Here is a 22710-nt window from a genome sequence, read left to right on the forward strand (position 1 = left end):
GATGGGTTTCATTTCTGTTGTATAAAGTGCAAATTTTTAATACTTACACAATGACAAAGAAGTATTTAAAGGGATTTTTAAATATCATTTTTTTGTTACTTTACTGAAAAATAAATGAACAAAAACATGAAATATGACTTTTAACAATATAACTGTATAGTAATAATAACAATTCAATGTAGAAAAAATAATTATATAATATCTAAATTAACATTACATTTATTACTTTACATGTACATAATACTTGATGAAATGTTCTCCTTAAAGTTCAACAATAAAAATGGCATATATTTATCTGGTCTCATCCAGAAATTAATAAATATATCTAGAAAATCTAGGTTCTAAACTTTAACAAATGTCTCATTATTTTCAATATTCCTGCAGATATTCTTTAGTTTTAGTCTTTCCTAATTTACCTTAATTCAGAGGGAAACGCTGTTAAATTCTTCAAATTTTGTTGTTTGGAAAAGTTATTTGGAAATATTTAATAGATTAAAAAAAAAAAAAAAACTCTCTGTTTAATTTGAGAAATACATGCTACACTCAATGGTATGTTAAGAAACCAAATCCTATCCTATTAACCGGTATACCACTAGCTTGAACGTCCTACTTCAAAATCCTCTAAGAAAATTTTGTAGATCTTTGGAATTATTACAATGAATTTGTTCCTAAATTTCACGATGAGAATCACATTCCCTTCATAATGAAATAAAATGGGACAAAATGTAACAGATGACCTAATCCAAATTTCAATGGTGTCATGAAAATGAAATGTAGCACTATAAACCAAACAAAAAAAAAAAAAATCAACTATAAACATATGTACACAAAGGGATAAAGAATTGTTATTCTGAATAATCAAAGAAATTATATCTGAATGGAAGGAAAAAATCCTTTTAGTATATTGGTGTCAAATGAGTCAAGAATGAAGAGAAAAACTGGGCATCTATAAGTTTACTGACAATATAGAAACTTTGATGATTGCACTTGGATTCTTTGTTCTTAGTAACTATACCAAAATACATGTCCTGGGTAAAACATCTTTCCTATTTATCCATTACGTTTGACTTCATTATACCCCTTTTCTATCTTTTTTAGTCTCTTACGGAAAAAGACTGACTTGGAAATATATGCATGTGAATAAGAAAATGTAACAAATAGTTTTGTTTTCTACATAAAGTGGATACTTTTTCAATCCTGACAAAGACAACCCTGGCTTCAAATTATGTTTTATCTCCATTATAATGTACATGGAATGCTCTGCTGGCCTAAACCTGCATCAGTAAAATAATTTTAAGCCCATTTTTGTTTCATGATAATTTTTTAATGTACTGCTAGTTTCTCTTTGTTGATTTTGTTTTCATTTAGATTTGCCTATTTAAGATGATAGTGAATATCTAGATAAATGCAGAAAGCATTGCAGTTAGTAAACATTCTCCACATACAATGTACCATTAAGTGATGTTTGTAGTGCATAACCCCCTTACAAGAAAAAAAAATGCTCCCAATTAACAGCCCCCCCCCCCCCAAAAAAAAACAACAAATAAACTGTGGGTATTTCTGAACCTGAATTCTGATCTATAGACTTGAGACCAAAAGAAAATAATCAAAATTTCTTGGCAGTAATATTACATATTGGAAAATTCCTATCAACATATTGTGTAAACTGAAGTCCAATTGAAGATTCACACATAGTCCAGCAAGATTATTGTATGTGGTATAAACTTCAAGCAGTCATTTTAAAGTGATAGAAAATGAACAATGATAACAAAGTTCTAGAGGGAACATTCTGATAAAAATTAATTTCAAATCTTTTTTTTTTTTTAATATCTCTTTTTTTTGTTGTGTGCAGGGTGCACCCAAAATTGAAGAGAAAAGAAAATATCTTGATTTGATTGATAGAAAGTATAGAATGTTTACTGCACACATCATAATTTATGTATCAAGTGTACATCAATACCTAACAGCTTAACATGACAAGATTGCTTTTCCACATGAGTATTTATTATTAACAGAAATCAACAGTACTTGAGATCATTTCTGAGCTTCAATCAATCAAAACAATGTTTGAATCAAACAAAATATCCTCCCTTAATTTTTGTCAACAATAGTATGCCATATGTAACTGTTAAATACACAAAGTTATAATAGCTTTAAAGGCAATTCATGGGTCTTACAGTTGTTTTTGTATAGTTTATTGTTCCCAAATAAACCATGTCTCCACTTACATGAAAAAAAATCTGTACCAAAATAGTCAGAGATGGCAAAGAATGGTAAGAAAAATACAGAATGAAAAAAGATTGACAAATGAAAAATGATAATGACCTATAAACACAGACAAATGTACACAAAATCAGACTCGCATAATTAGCATTAAATAACAAAGAATTCATTCAGCAAGAGAAAACATGTATGTTTGACATAACAATTTTCACCATACATTTATGCACACATTTAACAGAAAATAAAGAAATGTTGAAGCCCTAGTTTGAAGCCGCATAAGCCAGTGGCCTTTCATCAACAACTCCATTGGCCGTCCATGCATGTTTCGAAATCATTTGCAGGTGACTGAAGCAGCGATTACACACTCGTTCTGGTGTCATCAAATTTTGTTGAGGGATTGTGATGAAATTTTCTGAGCAATTCCCACAAAAGATATTTCCACAGTTCCTAGAAAGATTAAACATACATTATCACCAAAAAAATTTATTCCCAAGACTAAAAGTCAGTCACAGTTGGATGCTAAATGCTTACAGGAAAGGCATTGTTTTAAAAATTTGGATTTTTTTCATATCTTTATGTAAATTATTACTTTGTGCATTACCTACACCAAACTACATGTATTAATCAATAAATTTGTTATGAATTTTGCAGTCTCTAAAATCAGGCATTCAAACACTCCAACTTCAACATGATCCATAACAATTCAACAATTGATAAATTTATTAAAGCAAATCAGGTTAAGTTTGCATTGATCTTTAACACTATTACTTCAGTTAATCTTACTTCATCAGATTCATGTCAACTGCAATATATAAGTAAAATGCTCTAATCATTTACAAGATTAAACACCATAAGTATAAGTACAACTACAATAATTTTAACTCAGTTAAGCAAACAGTGATCAGTTGAAAACCCACCTGCAGTGATGTTTTCTGACTAGTAAGCTGAAGCCTGTCTCACATTCAGCACAGTGAGTGACGGCATGATCTGGTACCCAGCGAATCATCTTAGACTCGCTCTCATCAATGTTTTCCCAGCTGACATCTGATGCCGCATTACTTCCTAAAGAGTTGAAATCCCCATTCAAGTCTGGTGAGAGAAGCTGCAGAAATTTGAAACATGCTGTGAATGTTACTTTCTCAAAATTTAAAACAGAGGTATTGTATTCCCCACAAATCTTTAATGACACATATACTCAGTATTACAAGTAGCCCTCTAGACTTTAGTGTTCTAAGGAAATTACTAACGTTTTTAAAGGGATGAACTAATAGTAGCACAAACATATTATGATTAACACTTTTGTATCATATCTATCCAATGAGATTTTATGTAAATTATCATTTGGCAAGCATTTCAAGTCAAGAGGCCACGAATAGCAGGGATGGGGTAATTGAAATGAGTAATTGTAATTTACTGTATTTAAATACATTTTTTCAAAGTAATTGAAAGTATTTGTAATTGAGTTTGCTTTCAATCACTAGTAATTGAATGTATTTAAATACATTCCAAAAATGTCATGTATTTTTCAATTACATTTCAATTAAATTTCAAATACTTTATTTTTCAAGTTACATATTAAAAAAGGTGTTTTACCATGAAGCATACCAGTGCTGTTTGGCATGAGTTTTATGTTTACTAGTATTCAATAATTGAATGCCTAATAATGTTTATGTACAGCATAAACACACTGCCCAGGGCAAAAAGAAAGGTCAATTTAATAATAATGCTGCTTCAAAATATTCATGTACTTGTTCTTCAAAATTTTCGGAAATGAAACAAAGTAATTGATACGTATTTAATTACATTCTTCAAAGTAATTGAGAGTATTTAATTACATTTGTTAAAATAAATGTAATTGTATTTGCAAGTAATTGACAAAATTATTAATGTATTTGAAAGTATATAATTACATTTCAAAGTAATTGACCCCAACCCTGACGAATAGTCCAATTCTTCAATATATATTTCTTTAGTATGAAGTTTATAAATTACCATTTCTTCTTTTTCTAAAATGCACCTAGCTCCACCACTGCAAGCAGATGCATGTTGAAGAAGAGCTGCATTTGCCACAGCCAGGTGAGATCTGATCAACTTAATTTCTCGTTCATAATCTTCCTTTATTTTCTGGATGCCTTGTTGGACTGGATCACTAAAGGTTGTGAGTCCATCTGCGTCTAAATGCCGACTAAGACGCCCCATCTTGTTACCAAACTGGGATTCAATGGACTGCAAAATAAACATGGAACTTTGCAATACTCAACACATATTGGAGAATTTTACATTCCACTGGGTAATTTCTACAGCTCAAATTTGGAAAAAGATCATAAAAAATGGCATTTTATCATGTTTCATACTATATTCTTGCAATTTTTGAACTTTTAGATTTTGAAGTTGCAACTAAGAAGCCAAAGATAGGAAAGTGAAATACTCTGTGGCTTAGATTAGCAAAATAACTAAAATAACAAAAATAACAATTGAGCTTCTATAAAAATATAACCACAAACATCTCTATTAATTACCGGTACATAATACAATTTTTCAAATTTTAACAATCAAAATACTTTGGCATTGTAATGCATGCTCTCAATTTTTCAGTATATGTAATATTAATGAGTGTATAAAAATCTAACCTTGTCAGTTGCTGGTGTTGGAGGGCAAGTAGAACTCTGTGAATTTGCTGGAGTGGTTGGTGAAGTCTTGTATGTACTTCTGGACTGAATTGATCCATTGGAATTGCAGCTCAATCTAAGAGGAGTTGAACGATAAAGATATCGATGAATACTGTAAACGTTGTCCACTGGAAGTTTCAAATCCACACTAGAATTGGATATGTCACTAGTGCTGGTGCTGATACTTGCACTCTTTTCTAGTGTTTTAATTTGTTCCAGACTTAATTTGTGTTCAAGTTTTGAACCATTTATTTGAAGTTCACATTTTTCACCAGGTTTGCCTTCAGCATCAGTAAGGGTATCTGTTGAACATTCAATAGTTTGACTTGTTGATGGAATATCTACCTCGTGATGGAAGTGAGAATTTCCATTACACTGTTCACTCACCATACCATTATCTTCAGTATTTTCTGCATCGTTTTTACTCTGATTTTCATTTTGTCCATTTGTTAAATTTTCTTCTAAATCACTACAGTGGCCATTTAATCCATTAGAAACTAATCCATTCACAGATATGTCTCCATTCTGACCATTTTCCTTCAATGTTTCACTGTTCTTTTCATTACTGATATGGGTATCCTCTGAAGGAACAGTTCCATTGGAAACACAAGTATTGCTAGAAGTTTTATCACAGTCTTTTGTCAGATGAGAAGGGTCAAAATTATCTAAAGTAATGCTGGGGTCACTCTTCCGTCGACTGGGACTACTGATGGCTTCTTGTGTAGAGCCTGCCAGATTCTCACAGGACCGTGTTTTTTGTAAATTACTGCAAGTCGTTTCCTGTTGGATCTCTGGCTGATCACATCCCAAGTCTTTAAGGTCAGTTGAACATGTATAATTGGAAAAGTAAACTGATGTCCACAAAGTCAAACTTCGTACATCAAATTTTGGCCTCAACACCTGAAAAATAATGCCAGGATGTCTTCATTCAAGTGGCCCAAGTTATGTGTTAGCATCATGTTCAGGCAAACAACAGACCTATCTCTTGTTAAATGATTGTTACTGAAAACTTAGATTAGATTTTTGTACCTTATATTTTTCTTTAAAAAATATTTTGTCACAAGATCTGTATCAGTTATTTTATGATAATATGCATTACAGATTTCACCTAATGACTTGCTGTATAACCTCTAAAAATAAGAATGTGATACTCGTTAAGTCATTACTGTATACAATATTGGATACAATTTCCTTCCTTACCTGTTGCTCTGGATTAGGTGTATACAGGTGATTGTAGAAGTGGGTGTTACTGGGATGAAGAAGAGACCACACAGAAGAGGTCTGTATAGATAATTCTCCTTTCAATCTCTCCTGGACTGTGTTGCACAAGAATGTTCCAAACAAGTGGGAATAGGTATGCTGCACCATTTTGATCTATTTCAAAATAGGAGTTATCTACCATGATAATGGATGTGTGTGGGTTTTTTTTATGTGCTAGACAAAAACTTACCGGTACACTGAATTTTGATTTCAGAATTTCCACACATGGATATCATTATGGAGCAGAATTTAAGTTTCCTTATATTTTTAATAAAAAAAGCATAAGGACTAATCAGATTACAAGTGTGTATCAATTACCAGATATGCTTCATTGAACTGGAATGCACATGGGAACTGTTTATAAAGCTGAAACACACAGTCAAGCCACTGTAGGAAAACTGGTGATCGTTCATTAGGATCTTCACAGTTTACACCATTACCACATCTGTCTCCAAACTTGTGGCCAAATTCTAACCACTCCCTCTCCACCAGTACTTGAAAGCCCTGCAAAATAATCAAATTTTATTAAAAATTAAAAAACAATTCATTACCTATATTCAAGTTACCTAATGGCCATAAAATATAAATTTTCAAACCAGAAAAATAAAATCTGTCAATTTATTCACAAATGGACAAAAAACACCCCCTCATATTTAAACTTTTACAAGAGAAAAGACATTTCACATTGGATATACATGTACCTCAATTGTTCTGTAATATGGATCCATCATCAGCTCTGCTAGTGCCACAATCTGAGAAGTTCTATCCCATCCATCTGAGCAATGCACCACCACTGACTTGCCCTCCTTACTCATCACATTGACTACCAGGCTAGCCGTCCTCAAGAGGTTAGACAGGTAGGTCATCCATTTTGTTCCCTCTAATCCTGACAGCCAGCTATAAAAAAGGTGTCAAAAAAATTTCATAAAGAAATACAATCAACAGTCATTAATATTCCCTTTGAGATTTATCATCATTTGTATTCAAAAAATGCTAAATGAAAGCTTACTTGAGCTGATCAGAAGCTGTACTGCAGTGTTGTCGTAACTGTGTGAATGCTTTTCTTATGGCATGGATGTTGTCTAGATTCATAAACTGGATCTCACAGGATGTGTAATACTCTAAATAAAATAAATATAAGGCATGAAGAAAATATCCAGCAAAATGAACTAGTAGAGTAGGCCCCTCAGACTACCAGTTTAAGATGTAAAACTTTACAGACTTTGATCACTAACCTACACACTCTACACCTCCCCCTTTCAGTCTGTTTGCCATGGATGCTCGGTAAGATCTACAGTCAATTATCACAACTTTCTTATCTGCTTCATCTACGTCATCTAAATACAGTAAAATATATACATGTATATATATAATGCAAATTCAACATTGTTGAAACATTTTAGCCTGAAATTACCAAAAGCAATTTATGGCATTCAAATTTTTAACATTATCAGTGACACAGAATCAAAAATATATGGCATAAATTAATGAATGTATAATCCTTACCCCCGCTCTGTGACCCAGATTCTGAGCCACTGGAATCTTCACTGACTGGCAGTTTCTTCTGACCCTTCCCTGGATTCTGTTGACAAGCATCAGAGAAAGCTTTCATTAGATTCTCATCCTGAGTATTTCTCCAGTTAAAGAATCCGCTCTCTGGCTGACTACACCTTACAAGGACTGCACCATTTCTTTGGTTTCTATAAATTTTAAGTACCAGTATATACATGTATATATCTATTTTTAAAAGAAAGCTCAAATGAACATCATTTTTTTTTTGCACTTTACCAACTTCAAACATCTCTAATACTGTATAGCGGGTATTTTTAGCGGGGTGCTAACTTTGGCTTATTTTAGCAGTTTTGTAGGAAGCCGCTAAAATTTTAACCACCAAATTTGCACTCTTCTTTATCACTACTGAATACAAGGAAAATAACTTTGATTAGTCTATTATATAAGCAATATAACTTTCATTTGGTGTTTGATTTACTCAAACTTTTATGTAAATTTGTATTCAAACATATTTAAATGTATTAAACTACTGAAGCTTATCTAAAAGATGAATTTCCTCTCTTTTGCAATGTCACAGAACTCTGTCCGCCAAAATTATTGGCATATCTTTGAGCAAGCAAAATGCCAAATTTTACACCCACTAAAGAAACCTGCTATACGGTAGCTTCCTTTTCAAGTCTTTATTTTGTTTACCTCCACACTACAGAAGGAAATCTCTTGAGAGCACGGAACCCAGCTGAACTTTTGATGTCATCGTCTGTAATATCAGCTGGCACTATGTGATTCTTAGGGTATGTTGGACAGAGACTGTAGAAGAATTAGGAGTTTTACTGTCTGGCTTAAATTTCAGGATATTTTAAAAACAGCTACCTAGAACTACTTTGATCAGGTTGGAGCTACTGACACAGAAAAGCAATAAACATGCACTATATAATATATATATATATATACCGGTATATATATATCATACAATTGTAATAAAAGTACACTTTCAAAAAAATGCATAGAAGTACCGTATATACTCGCCTATAAGTCGGTCCGCCTATAAGTCGGTTGTATATTTCAAGCTTACATTAAATAGATTGACCCGCTATAATGCCAATATTCTTTATAACTCGCCTATAAGTCGGATAAGGACTTTTGGACCAAAGTTTAACTCCCAAAAAACCGACTTATAGGCGAGTATATACGGTAAACTGTTATCATGCATCAAAACAAAAAAAGTGCAATTTTAATTAAATATCTGGAGTGTTCTGAATCATGAAAAAAGATAAATTGCAAGTTAATGGGTTGTATGAAGGATATAAAACCAAACAGAACCAAGAGAGGTCATTTTCATTTGCGTCACTGATCACCTTTAACAGTGACAATGCAATGAGTTAGCTTCTTTGACATGTGGTTCATCATTCCACATACCTGAAATCTTCATTGACGTAAGTGATTCTCCAAGCTTTACCACTTTTTAAATCAAATTTTTGTCTCTCTACCTCCTTTCCAAAGCTATACGTGCAGTTCTCATCTGCAAAGAAAATGCAAGACCAATATCATTTACTACTTCTTTCCTTGTATCACTGATAAATTAAATTTTTTAAACCCAAAAATTTTAATTCTTGCAATTTTTTTTGTTTTATGGTACTTGATACAAATAATAAACACACATTTGTGTTCTCATTCAATTAAAGTAACATAAGATTAACATTTTATTATGCTTTCAGGAGAAATTAACAATTTATGGATCATAAAGTATGCAGAAGTCAGTTTGCAAATACAGTACTTTAATTTCTGAGTAACAAGTAGGAACTTAAGTGTATAGAAAAAAGATCTCAAGAGATGAGGTAAAATTTATGACAACCTGCCCTTTTGTTTACAGAGAATGAATGCCGATACAGGTAGACTAGAGTGACACAATTATTCCACAACTTACTACACATCAGTCATGCATAAGGAGGCCAACACAACTGGCTTAAACTGCCTGAACAAAAACAAATAACATATGCAGATTTGTTTCACTCATTGCAGGGCTCTTACATACTTTTTGGGACTAGGGCCAGGGCCACAAATTTGGGAAAATTAGTGACCTCTTGGAGAATTTTTTTGACAGATCATTATACATTAAAATTTTATAAGTTGGGTTTTTGGTGTCAATTTAACTTCTGTTTTTGCAATTTAGAGGAATATGAGCAGTAAGTTTAGTTATAATATATCCAACGATATTTTCTTTAAATTTTGGGGGAAATCATTACTGCAAAAAATTAACACATTCAATTGGAAAAAAAGTATCTTATCTGAATTGGGACTGGGGCCTCTGAATGGCCCTCAATTATAGACAATCAAGAGCCAGTTCATATTTAATTATAAAATTGCACAGATGAAATGCAACATGTATAACGTAAGATAAAATGTCTTCTAGCATCTTTAATTTCAATACCTGAATCTCCAGTTGCAAAACTACATAGATAGTTTACTGATTATCAAACCTTATACATATGGATGCATGCAGTTTAACAGGCCTTAAACTCTAACAGTGCACATTCAAGGTTGGACAGTTTGAAGAACCTTGAGTCCTTGACCATGCTGACAATACTATAATGACCTTCCCTCTTATGAACAAATAAAAACTCTGTCAGACTTCTTCAATCATCAAACAAAAAAATTATGGCCTTGTCGCAGATTTTATAATGATGCATATTATATCAAAATGAGCTGATTGGTAACAATTCTGGATGTAAATTTACTGTTCAGTAAACAAGGATTTCTAGAATTTATGTCTTACAATTCTTTGATTTATCTAGTGTGGCATTCACATCAAAATTAACTCAACTATGGTGCTAAGTACATGCTTAACATTTAAGGTCTACACAATCACTTAATAATTACAATTGACAATTCTGATAAACATTCAAAGATTACAAGATCACCTCAACAAGGATTATCTTTAAGTAAGTCGAAGTCTCACACAAAATGAATGTTCTGGTAGCGTGCATTGCAACATCCATACAAGTTTGGTCCAAATGGGCTTAATAGTAATTTGGCAATGGACTTGCTCCAAAACTTTGACTTGGTCACTAATGTAGAAAATTTAGGTCAGACCCAGCATCCAAAGCAAGTCTAGCAGTGTGCATCCCTAGTAACATTAGTCGTACAAGTTAAGTCACCATTGGGCTTAAAGTTATTTGGGAACGGACATGATCTAAAAACATTTACCTGTTCAATTATTCGGAAAATGTATATCCAAAGCAAGTCTAGTGGTGTATCACTAGTTGCTTCATCCATGCAAGTTTAGTCATGATGGGGCTTTTAAAACTTTAGTTAGAAATTGACTTTAACCATGATGCTGAATCCAGTGGTATAGAATAATCTCATACCAACTTTATCAAGGAGCTAAAAATAGCTTTCAGAGCCTGCAAGATACTATTCAACATGACCCTTCACTTGTCCAAATGATCTTGCCACATTACTTCGTTATAAGTGTGTCAAATATAAGGTTCTAATGACTTCTCCCTTACAACAAAATGGCCTAAATAGTGAGACACACAAACAGATGGATGTTGTTATTCTTCTAGCCAACACTACAACTATTTTTAAAACTACAAATTAATTCAGCATGCAAGTACACTGTATAAACAAACTACCTACCATATTATGATTATTTTAAAGGACATTGAAATTTCAAGGAAATGAAAATGCACCAATTCAACACAGTATTTTTTCAGAGAGTAATTCACACTTAATTTTTCTTCATCCACAAAAGACTTGTCAACTGTATTTACCTTTTTGGCACAGCTGAAAGCAGTTTTCTGGTTCTGTTGATCCAGGGTTACGGTCTTGGCACCAAGCATGAAAAGTAAAGGCGAAGAACTCATTGAGTTGTTTGGGAGCGTTCAGTTTGGCCATTATACGGAGAAACCAGGCCTGACAAGCATCATTGTCACTGAAGCCACATCTGAAAATTTGAAAGGTTGTTCAATCTAGTAACTTTTTGTTTTGTTTTTTTTTTTAACAAGAAATATAATTTTAACATCATTTAAACCTAATATAATAATGTACAATTATTGCATAACCTTTTTCATGCTAGGCTATTATACAATATCAATTTTGTTTATATCAAAATGTGATTTGTATTTACTTCATGATTAAACATAAATACCAACAAGCAGAATTTTTTATCTGTAAAATATATATTTTACAGCCATTTTAGGACACCAACATGCAGTTATAAAATCTTCAATTACAGTTGATAATAAATTAATTGTACATCAATGTATATACTGTGATAATATAATAAGAAAACATCCTTATATTTGATAGGGCAAGAGCCTTAATATTATTTAATTTCCTTATTAGATAAGTAATTTTATATATATATATATATATATATATATATATATATATATATATATATATATATATATATATATATATATATATATGACATTAAAAAGCAAAACTGTTTTTTTAAAAAAGAAGTTATAGCAGATAAGGAAGAAACATATCATATGTTAACAGATGGGATAATTTTTCAATAAATGAAAATATATAATTGAGAGAAAGTCAATATATTTATTTCCCTTAAAAATATAACTTTTGAAACCCATTAATTTCCATGAATTGCTTGCATATATGGCTAGTTATTTCATTAGAATTTTCTCTAGTTGTCTTGCTAAATTTAATTCCAGCTACAGTCTTCCATTTACAGGGTAAGAATCAATTTGAATTACATGACAGTTTTATAGTTAGTAACACAAGACTGTGTAGACAGACATATTGATTTCTCCTTGGTACAACGATCACTTCAGGAGCACTATTCCTTATACAGTATACTGCCTACAAGTATCTTATGAATAGGGGAAAAAACCCACAGTTTAAAAACTCTGACTAGTTAAAGCATTCGGCATGACACAGAATTTTAATTACCCTGTCAGAATGCATGAACTGGAAAATAATGTTCTGGAAAAATTTGTCAATGAAAGCCTGCAGGTTTTTATCTTGATGACACTCTTATAACAAGATTGAGATACTAGGTGGACTTGTATTTTTCAAGGCACTCGCAACCTAATGACCCTCAAGTCTAAGCCACACAAAACATATTTTATTTCTGCTCAACAACTGTAAAATAAAGAAATGAGTCCCTGTTTTGTCATTATATATGTATAATCTTATCTTTCAAGATCTCACAGACCATCTGTTGCCTTCAGCACAATATACCCACACCGTCCCCTGTCTAGGTTAGATATTGTTGACAAGCTATTACATCATCCTATCGATCAGTTTTACAAAACTCCTTACACTTCTATATAAAGTAAGTATGACTATGATGACTCAGCCTACTGATTTTTTTTCACCTGAAATTACGTAATTTCTGTCTATTGTCAATGGACGACATTTTTCTACTTTGGGACACATAAACAGAAATTGAAACTAAAATGATATCCATAAGATAACCTAAATAGGTTTTATTCTTTATATGCCTCTCCATTACAGGCTAGACGATGTCAAGTGTTTCCCCATTACATGTATAGATAGATATTACATGCTGTATTGCCCAGGATGTTTGTTTACTTTCGATGGAGATGTGTGTGTATTACCTAAATACAGAACAGAAATTGGCAAGATTTCCTTTATCTGTTTACAATTTAATCCTTTTCCCTTTTATACATATTGACTTATTCTTCACAATATAATCAGACTTTAAAATTCAATAACATAAATATGTGAGGGTAAAGTCACATCTTTATCCTTGTTACATTGATTAAATATAAGCCTGGCTACCACTAAAATGGATCTAACTAATTATGTTTTTAATTTGTAATAGATTCTCATATGCCTAACCTTGCCACTGTAGCATCTTTACAGTAGATGTTAAGGAAAAAGATGTCCGTCCTTTCCACAGAATCAATCATTCCAACTGGAACATTGACGAATGACGCCTTGAAAGTTATCAGGAGCCGATAATTGGAGAGGGCAATGACCCCATCTGTTGTTTTCCCCAAGAACTCAGGGGCTTCTCCAGGAAGAAGAGATATGGGGATTTGGAGGGAGTCATCCTCTCTTACCAGTTTCTTTTTGGGGAACAAGTCCGACTTGTTGATACACTCCAGACTAGTCGGTTCATCAGCATATGCCTGTATACACAGAGATAAAAGTTTCATCAGTTTCTTCACAAAATTACAATGAAAAGATTTTGTAATTCATGCATGTACTTCAAAATCTCCTTTACAAATGAAACATATTTCTTAAAGATAATCAATTGGTTTCTTTTGTACAAAAAACAAAAAACACAGTTCTTTAAGCATGGCAGGGATCAAGCTTCTGTTTAATTAGATCCCTTTATCCCCCCCCCCCCCCCTTTTATCAATTTCATTAATCTAATTACAAATACATCAAAACACCCACTACACCTAATGTTAATAAAGTGTATTGCAGACACCTGTTTCTACCAATAACCAAAAGATAGATAGCTATGAAGTACTTTACTGACACTAATAAGTGTGTATTTATGACAGAAGGCAGTAGGCCGTCACAACAGTGGTCTTGAATTGCTTTTCAAGTTATACTCTTACTCATAATGACAAGGTGTCAGAAATATGTCTTGCTATTAAATCTGGGATAAAAAAAAAGGTCAAAAAAGAGTACATGTATTACTCACCATTTTAAGATGCATTTGGCATATATATTGCTGATGGCACCGTCCAATCAAACAAAATCAGCACCCAAGATCTTCTCTTATGGACTCAACTAATTTCTGATGTTTTTGTTCCTGTTATAAAGCAATAAAACAGTTATTTACGAGCAATATGTCAATTTGTGAAAAATAGCTGAACTTAAAAATCCCAACAAGAATTATATTTGTACTGAAATGTCAAACCTATTAACATTTCTCCATTACGCCAGTCTTAGTAGATATAAACCTCAAACAATATGGTTGCCTATTTTGAAATTCGCTGCAATTTTGAATAGTATAATTATGAAGAGGTGAGAAACCTAAACGAAAGATTTTGTTGATACAGCACAATTTCTACCTGTCATTTACCATGTTTAAATCCTCTACTCCTTGCTGAAATTCATTCATAGCTACTAGGTAAATCAATATCTACACGTAAAGTCTACACAGAAAGTTATATCTAGACACGTTCTCCAAGGCCGAATAAGCAGTGTTGACCGAAATACAATATTTACATTTGGTGACAAACAATATTCAAGTTCCTTTTTTGGCAGATAAGCTGATGCAGGAAAAAATTGATATCACACGTCAAAATACATATACTGATGTGCAAAGCACACTTATCTGGTAATGACCTTGACAAGATAGATAAATATATATGTACTTTAAGTATACCTATTGTCTGTGGTGTTATTTATGTGCAAATTAAATTCCAGCGGCGTATATTCTGGAACATTACATATAGATAAATATGCTGTATATTAACCAATTCCATGAATGTATGTCCATTCCATAAATTAAAAAAAAACAGCACACAGAATCTATGGATGTTTTAAAGGAAAAAGAAAATTTAATCAACAATCAAGGTATTAGAGATACAATTTCATGAAATATAATTGATTTTTTTTATTTACTATCAGTTGTATGAACTCACTCTCTTACCTTTGGAACATAATACCAATCAAGTACTGTAATAAGATATTTTCCTTTGTATCAGAAAATATAACTATGAAAGGTTTACAAGAGGGTTTTCCAATAAGTGATCTGTTTTCTATTCAGGAAGTTCAAATTCTTATATCTGTATAATTGTGCATATATTTATTCTGTATATGATAAGAGTCAGAATGCATGTGAAATCCCGTGACACCTCTACTACTTTCATTTTGCCTAACAAATTGACAAGCCATATTACACTGTGTCTTACTTACCAACACACATTATTCTTACTCATTTTTCAAGTACTTGTGTATATCTAGGACACAGTTTTGTTGACCAGAAAAACAATACAAGTTCTCATGTCAAAGGAAATGCTGACACAAGCACACTTATAACATGATGAAAATCATAAGCATACAATCTGAGACTGATTCAGCAATTTGTTTTTTTCCCTTTCTCTCTAATTCAAACAGCTCAATGCATTAAATAACATTCTTCATCTATGATGTTGCCCAAATTAATGCAACAGAAACATGCATCTGGCATGTGCGCTGTCATTTTTGGATGCTCTGGAATTATTTCATGCTTAAAAATCCTACATTAAAGTTATATTTTTACTTGATAATTGTAATCTAAACTCTAAAGCACAAATCCTCTGCATGTCATTCTAAACAATTTAATAGACCTGATGAATTTAAGTTTTGCATGTCTGAAAATCCTTTTACATGTAAAAACTTTGCTCAACATGCCCAAAAACTACACTCTTGCATGAATATCAACAGCTACTTCCTAAAATACAAATTATACTGAGTACTTATTTGATTTTAAAAATATGATTTTGTTCATAATAACCATTTTGATATCCATAATTTGGTTGGCTTTGCTATTTGCAAAGCTTGGGATGACCGATTCCAAAAAGCTGGAAATCTGAACAATGTGATGTGTTGACTGCTGAGGTAACAGTTTTTAAAATAAAATGGGATGCAAAAAACATCTGAGTAAACTATGTAAAATTCATCAGAACACCAGTGGCTACCATGATTCACCTTACAGTGAACTTTTTCAATAGGCCTATCAAATTATCTTCTCATCTGTGGACACTATCATTACCTAGCAAATATCATCTTTATGGAAATAACATAGTATCAAGTTACTTAATCAATTAATTTAAAGTTTTTAAGTAGCAGTATTGTAAAACACTGGAACCAAGTTCTCATAAGACTAACTTTCTAAACAAAATGTTTCCTTACCTTAATGCATATATCTTTTTTTAAAAAAACCATCCTCAGAATTTACATATACATCAACTTACATGACTGACTTATTTGTCAATTGTAATCATAGTTTATTTGGATGAGACTAGTGAAGTATACATGCATAAACTACTTATCAGAAGTAGATTATATGTGGACAATCACATACCGGTATTTGTCTGAAATTTTTCACTGTGCAACATGAATGTTAGTTTTCATAATACAGTCATATACTAAAAAAAACCCCACTGCTATCAACATTTATGTCTCTCTAAAAAAATAGACTTAGCATATTTTTTATACACAAGACCTTGTCATACTAACTTGTAAAATGATGTGTTTATGCTTCAATACCCAGATATTCTTACTCCAGCATGCTAGAGGTTCAGGGCAAGATACTTTTCACTTGGGACTACATAACCTCTAGCATCCATTGAAAAATTCTCTGAAACTTGAATTGGAAATAAATTGTTTAATGGAAAATTAAGGCTTTGGACATTTATGAAAGACACAAAGCAATGAAATATTCATCATCTGCACTAAAACTTATAAATACAAAACAATGTTAACCTTTTGTATTAGCAATCAATCCATTATTTTAAAATCAAAGGAAAAATCAAAACAGACGGTCTATTTAAAATTAGGGAATGGAATGAAACAGTGTTGTGCTTTGCATGTAATAATTAGTGTCTAGGCACTCGCCTAGAAAAATTGACAAAATGAAACTAGTGTACCACTATGAAATAAGTAAAATTTTCATTTTCTGAATAGCAAAATAAATGTGAACCCAGTCAAATAAAAAATAATTTTTGTTAAAAATTGAAAAAAAATGACGATTTTGATTAATGAACACTGAAGAATACTGATTAAAGTAGATTTTATGACTTCTTGTGACTGTTATACCTAATGCAAATATGTAGGTACATGTACCTGAGAATTACTTATTTACAGTTTATTAAATCAAGATACTTCTGACTTTTCAGTCAGAACTACAGAAGCTCGTAAAAATGGCTTTCAGGGGTAAGAATCTGAGGTATATAAGGAGCATTGGAACGTTAACTGAGGCTCTTACTTGTAGGAGTACAGATACTCTAAACTCTTTTACTCCCTAGCCTACCCATGCAGGTAAATGACAGAATGAACATTTTAAAAGTTTGCCACCCCCCCCCCCCCCACCACCACACACACATCATGAAATGAAACAGAAAATTAAATTGAGATCTTCACCCTCCCTGTAACTTTTTTTTTTAAGTTGAGAAGCAGTCGCATAAGCTAAAAAACGTGCAAATATATAAAGTTAAATGTTTCTCATCACCAGTGACACATCCAATGCTGAAGCATTTTTGATGCATCAACAAAACAATATTGCCATTATGTATTCAATCGATACACACACTTCAATATTCAGTGAACATGGTGGGTGTGATTATTATTAGATAATATTGCTGCATGTTTATGTTGATGATAAACACAAACATAATCCATTTACACTTTGTCAAGTGTTTGTCATTCGTTGTCAAAATGAAAACTAGGCCACAACATGTTTCACAGAAAACGCCTCCATGCAAAATTGCTTACCTTTAAAGAATTAATGACCTATCTTCTGTGGAAATCCACAGACCCTGCTCTGGGAAACCCTTGGATAAATACTCTTTCAGTAAACCATCCAGACGTATTATTTCTTGCCCGGTGATCGTCATAAAAATGGCGGAGCAAAATGTCAACAACTAGTGACGTCACTTTCTTGGTCATATGATAAAGGTCAATGCTTTTCCATGCTCGCACTATTTACCTCGAAAAGTGCTTGCGGTTTAAAATACTTGTGATTTAAGTATAATTTATTTATATTACAACAATCACGCAAATTATCACGATTGTTGGCTATTTTTATGCGAAGCCAAAGATGTAGGCTCATATATTCCAGCTTAGATATTCCAGCATAAAACCAAGCATAGGCGTCGGAAGCAAATTGAAAAGGGGGGGGGGGTAATTGAAAGGGGGGCTAAACTAACAAAAAAAGGTAAGCCCTATATTTCTATCTTTGCAAAAAAAGATGGGGGGCTAAGCCCCCTTAGCCCCCCTAGCCCCCCCCCCCGGTTCCGACGACTATATATATGTAAAAAGTAACTCATTGTTTAAAGCACATATAATTAATGCTAACATAAAAAGTTAAAAACTGTATTACTGAAACTTTAAGTCAATTGGTTATCTATATCATAGATGAAAAAGCTGAATTATGCGATAATTTAAAATTCATTCTGGATGATTGAGAGAGAGAAAGATTGTGTCCGACTTCTTTTAACTCTCACGTGCAGCCGGGGGAAATTAACAGGCTTGGATTTTTTCCAGACAAATATTTGGAAATGAAATTTATATAAAGCTTTTTAAAGTTAATAAAATTATACATGTTTTAAGAATACAGCCAGTAATAACATCAAATGCTTAAAATGTTTTCATCAATTAAAAAAAAAAAAAAAAAAATATTGCAATTTTCATAGATCCCAGTACTTATATATATATATATATATATATATATATATATATATATATATATATATATATATATATATATATATATATATATATATATATATTCTATTTCAAATTATTTTCCAAACTTTAAAAGTTTAAAGGAATTTTAATTTTTCTATCTCCATTACATCATATAAATCAATAAAGTAAGTTTTGCTTCTGATAAAAATGTCAGTCAACAATATAAGTAAAACTGCATGCATGGTAATTCAATGTAAAAAAAAAAAAAAAAAAAAAGGGTGCATGATGAAGTGCACGGTCTATTGTAATGAAATTTATATATATATATATATATATATATATATATATATATATATATATATATATATATATATATATATATATATATATATATATATATATATATATATATATATATATATATATATGTTTATGAATGTAGCAGAAAGTGAAGGCAATAATACCATACAGGGACTGAGAATTTCCATACTTTATCAACTGAATAAAACAATGGTTAAAATACGATTTTGTTTCTTTCTAATTTTTTGCAAATAAATTTACACAAGTGCCGCGAGCAAGCAGTTTTAAACACTTGGATCTATTATATATAAAAACAGAATATTGATCTATATTTTGTTTTACAGAACTGATAACTAGTTCCAACAGGAGCAAGAGATTATCATTAAATGTCAATATAACTTTCCCGCCAACCCATGTTGATAAATTTTACGCATCAATGATCATATTTTTGTCCAATCGGAAAAGAGAATTTTAGTGTATCCTGGACGTGTGGAATGGCGGATTCACTTGAAAATGACCCAAAATTTTAAAACAATGCCTTATTTATCGTAATGTATTTACAAAAAGAATCAAACTGGACATTTCTTGTAACAGGTAAGACATTTATCAAGTTTTTCAGCACTTAATCAAGAGCATATGTGCAGTTGTAATGGTCAAGATTACAAGGAAATTTGTTTTGTTTACAACCTTTTGTGCATGATTTGAAATAATCTCAGTATTATTTGCCGGTTGTAAAGTTGAAATACCATATAAACTAATTTGAATATAAAGAAAAATTCTTTTCTTATTAAAAAAACGGCATTTTTACAAATGTTCAGATGTTGACGTTTGAAGTAGGTGGCATTTATTGTTTTCAAATTTCTTCTGTATTTCTTTTATTTTCACAATCACAGGGGCTTGCTCCCGGCGTGTAATAATGATTTATTAAAAAAATCATATGCATAATACTAAAACAACACGTTGTTTAAGTATAATGTATATGATTTTTTAATAAATCATTAATATGTTGAAGGTGCGACCGTTGGGGCGAGCGCATTGTTCACTTAATTTTAAGATCTGCCTCTTCAAACCGCACGAGACATTTGGAACGTCTAGACAGGACGTCACATGATGTTGTATGTTGTCAGCATTTCCATAAACAAAGTTTGAGAAGTGCAAAAATTTTAACAAAGAACGTTTAATCTACTTTTTGTATGCAATATCCATTAAATTAAGGTGAGTTTATTTTTTGTGAATTTTTAGTTGTTGTTACCGCATGACGAAGTTACAGCGAGAGCAACAAGCGATGCATTGTGGGTCCGGAATTACCGCGGAAAAAAATTCTATTGAATGAATGTGCAGTAGTCTGAATTTTCTCTTCGCCCAGGCGTTGTCATTACAGCTCGCAATGACGAGCGGCACTTTGCGCCACTTGCTGCGCTCGCTATTAAACGCCAGGAGCAAGCCCCTGTGATCACAATATATAAAAGTATTAAAATAAAAAAAATATACTGTTTCATGATGACTTTAAGAAGGGCAAATTGATATAGTTTGGTGAAATACAACAGCAATTGTTTAATAAATTCCATTTAATTATCTGCTAACAAAATACTTTTCCAAACTTTATTAATTTGCACAGCAACCCCCCCCCCCCCAAAAAAAAAAAAAAAAAAAAAAAAAACCAGTACTGCAGTTATTGTAAAAGGTGTAATTGAAAACAAGTTCATTTAGGCCTTTTCTCACTAGTAAAATATTTTATGTTGGAATCGATATGCTTTTTTTGCAAGGGGATACCCTGCTTTGGGGTGTCCTTGCTATTGTTGAATTTTCTTTGGTTATCACTAGAAAGTGGGCTAAAGAGCAGTACTGCAGTTATGAAAAAAACTGTGTAATTGCATTGCATTGTTGTTCCAGAGATTACTGCAAAAAAAATCATTCATCATTTGGATCAATGTGCACAGTTAAAATTTTCTCTTCACCTAGGCTAGATGTTGATGTAATCTAAACTTTAGATTTATTTATTATCTATTAAAAACTATAGTTCTGATGCCGTCTTGTAGATGTCTGGCATGGACTTGCGAGAATCTTTAGATTTTAAGGAGGACTCAACAGTTGCTGCAGATGGACTTCGAGAAAGTATAGAAAATGCTTCATTCTTTAAAAGTAGAGAACCACTTGCTGCTTCAACAGTTTCAAGGTATAATTTTCCAATCTTATTCAAATAAGAACGTCCATGCTCCTATCATTTGATAGATCATGCCTAAGGTCAACAGACTTGGGGAGCATGCAAGGATTTTATTAAATTGAAATTCTTCATGCTGTTTTTTTTTTTTTTTTTTTTTTTTTCATAGAATTTAGCAGTGATTATGGATAGTATATTGAGTATATTCATAAAAATAGAGGTAGTGCTAAGAAATTAAAAAAAAGTCTTTGAAAAATTATTCTGAGAATACAAGTAAAAAGACAAAGGGCTCAAAGACTGAAAAATGGGGAAAAAGGTTTCAAGATCTTTTGGAATTAAAGATTCACTTGAATGCTCTTAGTTATGTAGTCATGTTGGAAACTAAATTGCTAGTCAAAACTTATTCAAACTAGTAGCTGTGTTTTAGTAGTCTAACTGGACTTTACTAGAGAGTTTTTCTCTCACTGTGTAAGGTACAAAGTATTTGTACAATCTATGTGTAAATATGATATCTAACTTTAATGTGAACTGCTAACACAAAAATTTGAAGCTGTAACTAGAACCAGTTTAACAAAAGCTGTACTAAATGATGGTCAGAAAAAAAACTGAATATTTAAGATATTAAAACTGAATTTGAATGTAAGATCAATTCAAAAAGAAAAAATGAATCCTGAACCAATATTTCATAACTAATCTGAATCCTGAAATGATATTAAAAAAATTAACAGGAAAAAGGTCTTGTTGATCATGTATGTGAAAGGGTCTCTTAATTTATTTGAAATAGTCAACTTGTATAATAAATCATCTTAACATGCAAATTGATATCAAATATGCAGGCCACAGAGACCAAATACTAACCGACAAGACAAGGGGAACTGGAGAGAAAATGGATCATTTTTAGAAGATTTTAGTACTCCAAAGAGAGGGCAAGATAATGAATATGACAGGTATAGATACTACAGTAAAATTAATAAAAGTAATACAGACTTTCTATTAAATTTTTTTGTTGTTGCCTGAAATGTAATATTTTAAAGCCGGAAAAATGTCCACCTTGTGAGTTATGATTTTATTACAGACTTGGTGCTGAGTGTCTGGGGTTCAGGGGACAAAGTCGGGATTCCTCCCTGGGCCTGATTCCAGTAGAAGCAATGGATGGTATGAACTTATAAAGATATATATATATATATATATATATATATATATATATATATATATATATATATATATATATATATATATATA

The 22710-nt window shown here is 31.9% G+C and overlaps 2 protein-coding genes across 2 annotated transcripts in view; one reads left to right on the top strand and one right to left on the bottom strand.

Moving 5' to 3' along the window:
* Positions 1-203: 203 nt before the first annotated feature.
* LOC133171809 (myotubularin-related protein 3-like) lies at positions 204-18252 on the bottom strand. Its single transcript, XM_061306609.1, has 16 exons — positions 18093-18252; positions 14311-14421; positions 13494-13786; positions 11435-11607; positions 9081-9183; positions 8358-8471; positions 7659-7852; positions 7388-7489; positions 7162-7273; positions 6854-7049; positions 6471-6656; positions 6093-6266; positions 4854-5792; positions 4216-4449; positions 3141-3325; positions 204-2670 (listed from the first exon to the last, which is right to left on the bottom strand). The coding sequence occupies exons 2-16, from the start codon at positions 14323-14325 to the stop codon at positions 2484-2486; spliced, it is 3207 nt and encodes a 1068-aa protein (XP_061162593.1). The 5' UTR covers positions 14326-14421; positions 18093-18252; the 3' UTR covers positions 204-2483.
* Positions 18253-19771: 1519 nt separating this feature from the next.
* LOC133171769 (centrosomal protein of 192 kDa-like) overlaps positions 19772-22710 on the top strand; it is a 35114-nt gene continuing 32175 nt past the window's right edge. Inside the window, exons 1-4 of the mRNA XM_061306567.1 lie at positions 19772-19901; positions 21347-21483; positions 22305-22415; positions 22544-22623. Of these exons, the coding sequence (XP_061162551.1) occupies positions 21347-21483; positions 22305-22415; positions 22544-22623 (328 nt within the window). The 5' untranslated portion in view covers positions 19772-19901. The remainder of the gene's footprint in view (positions 19902-21346; positions 21484-22304; positions 22416-22543; positions 22624-22710) is intronic.

This window comes from Saccostrea echinata, unplaced genomic scaffold (genome assembly GCF_033153115.1).
Source record: "Saccostrea echinata isolate AGI-Se365-2 ecotype Australia unplaced genomic scaffold, CSIRO_AGI_Sech_v1 ptg000054l, whole genome shotgun sequence".
NCBI lineage: Eukaryota > Metazoa > Mollusca > Bivalvia > Ostreida > Ostreidae > Saccostrea > Saccostrea echinata.

Coding starts and splice junctions, on each gene's coding strand:
- LOC133171809 (XM_061306609.1), bottom strand. Junction 11,608..13,493: donor AAAGATGCTACAGTGGCAAG/GTTAGGCATATG, acceptor TCAAATTTTCAG/ATGTGGCTTCAGTGACAATG. Junction 6,267..6,470: donor AGTTCAATGAAGCATATCTG/GTAATTGATACA, acceptor ATTTTGAAATAG/ATCAAAATGGTGCAGCATAC.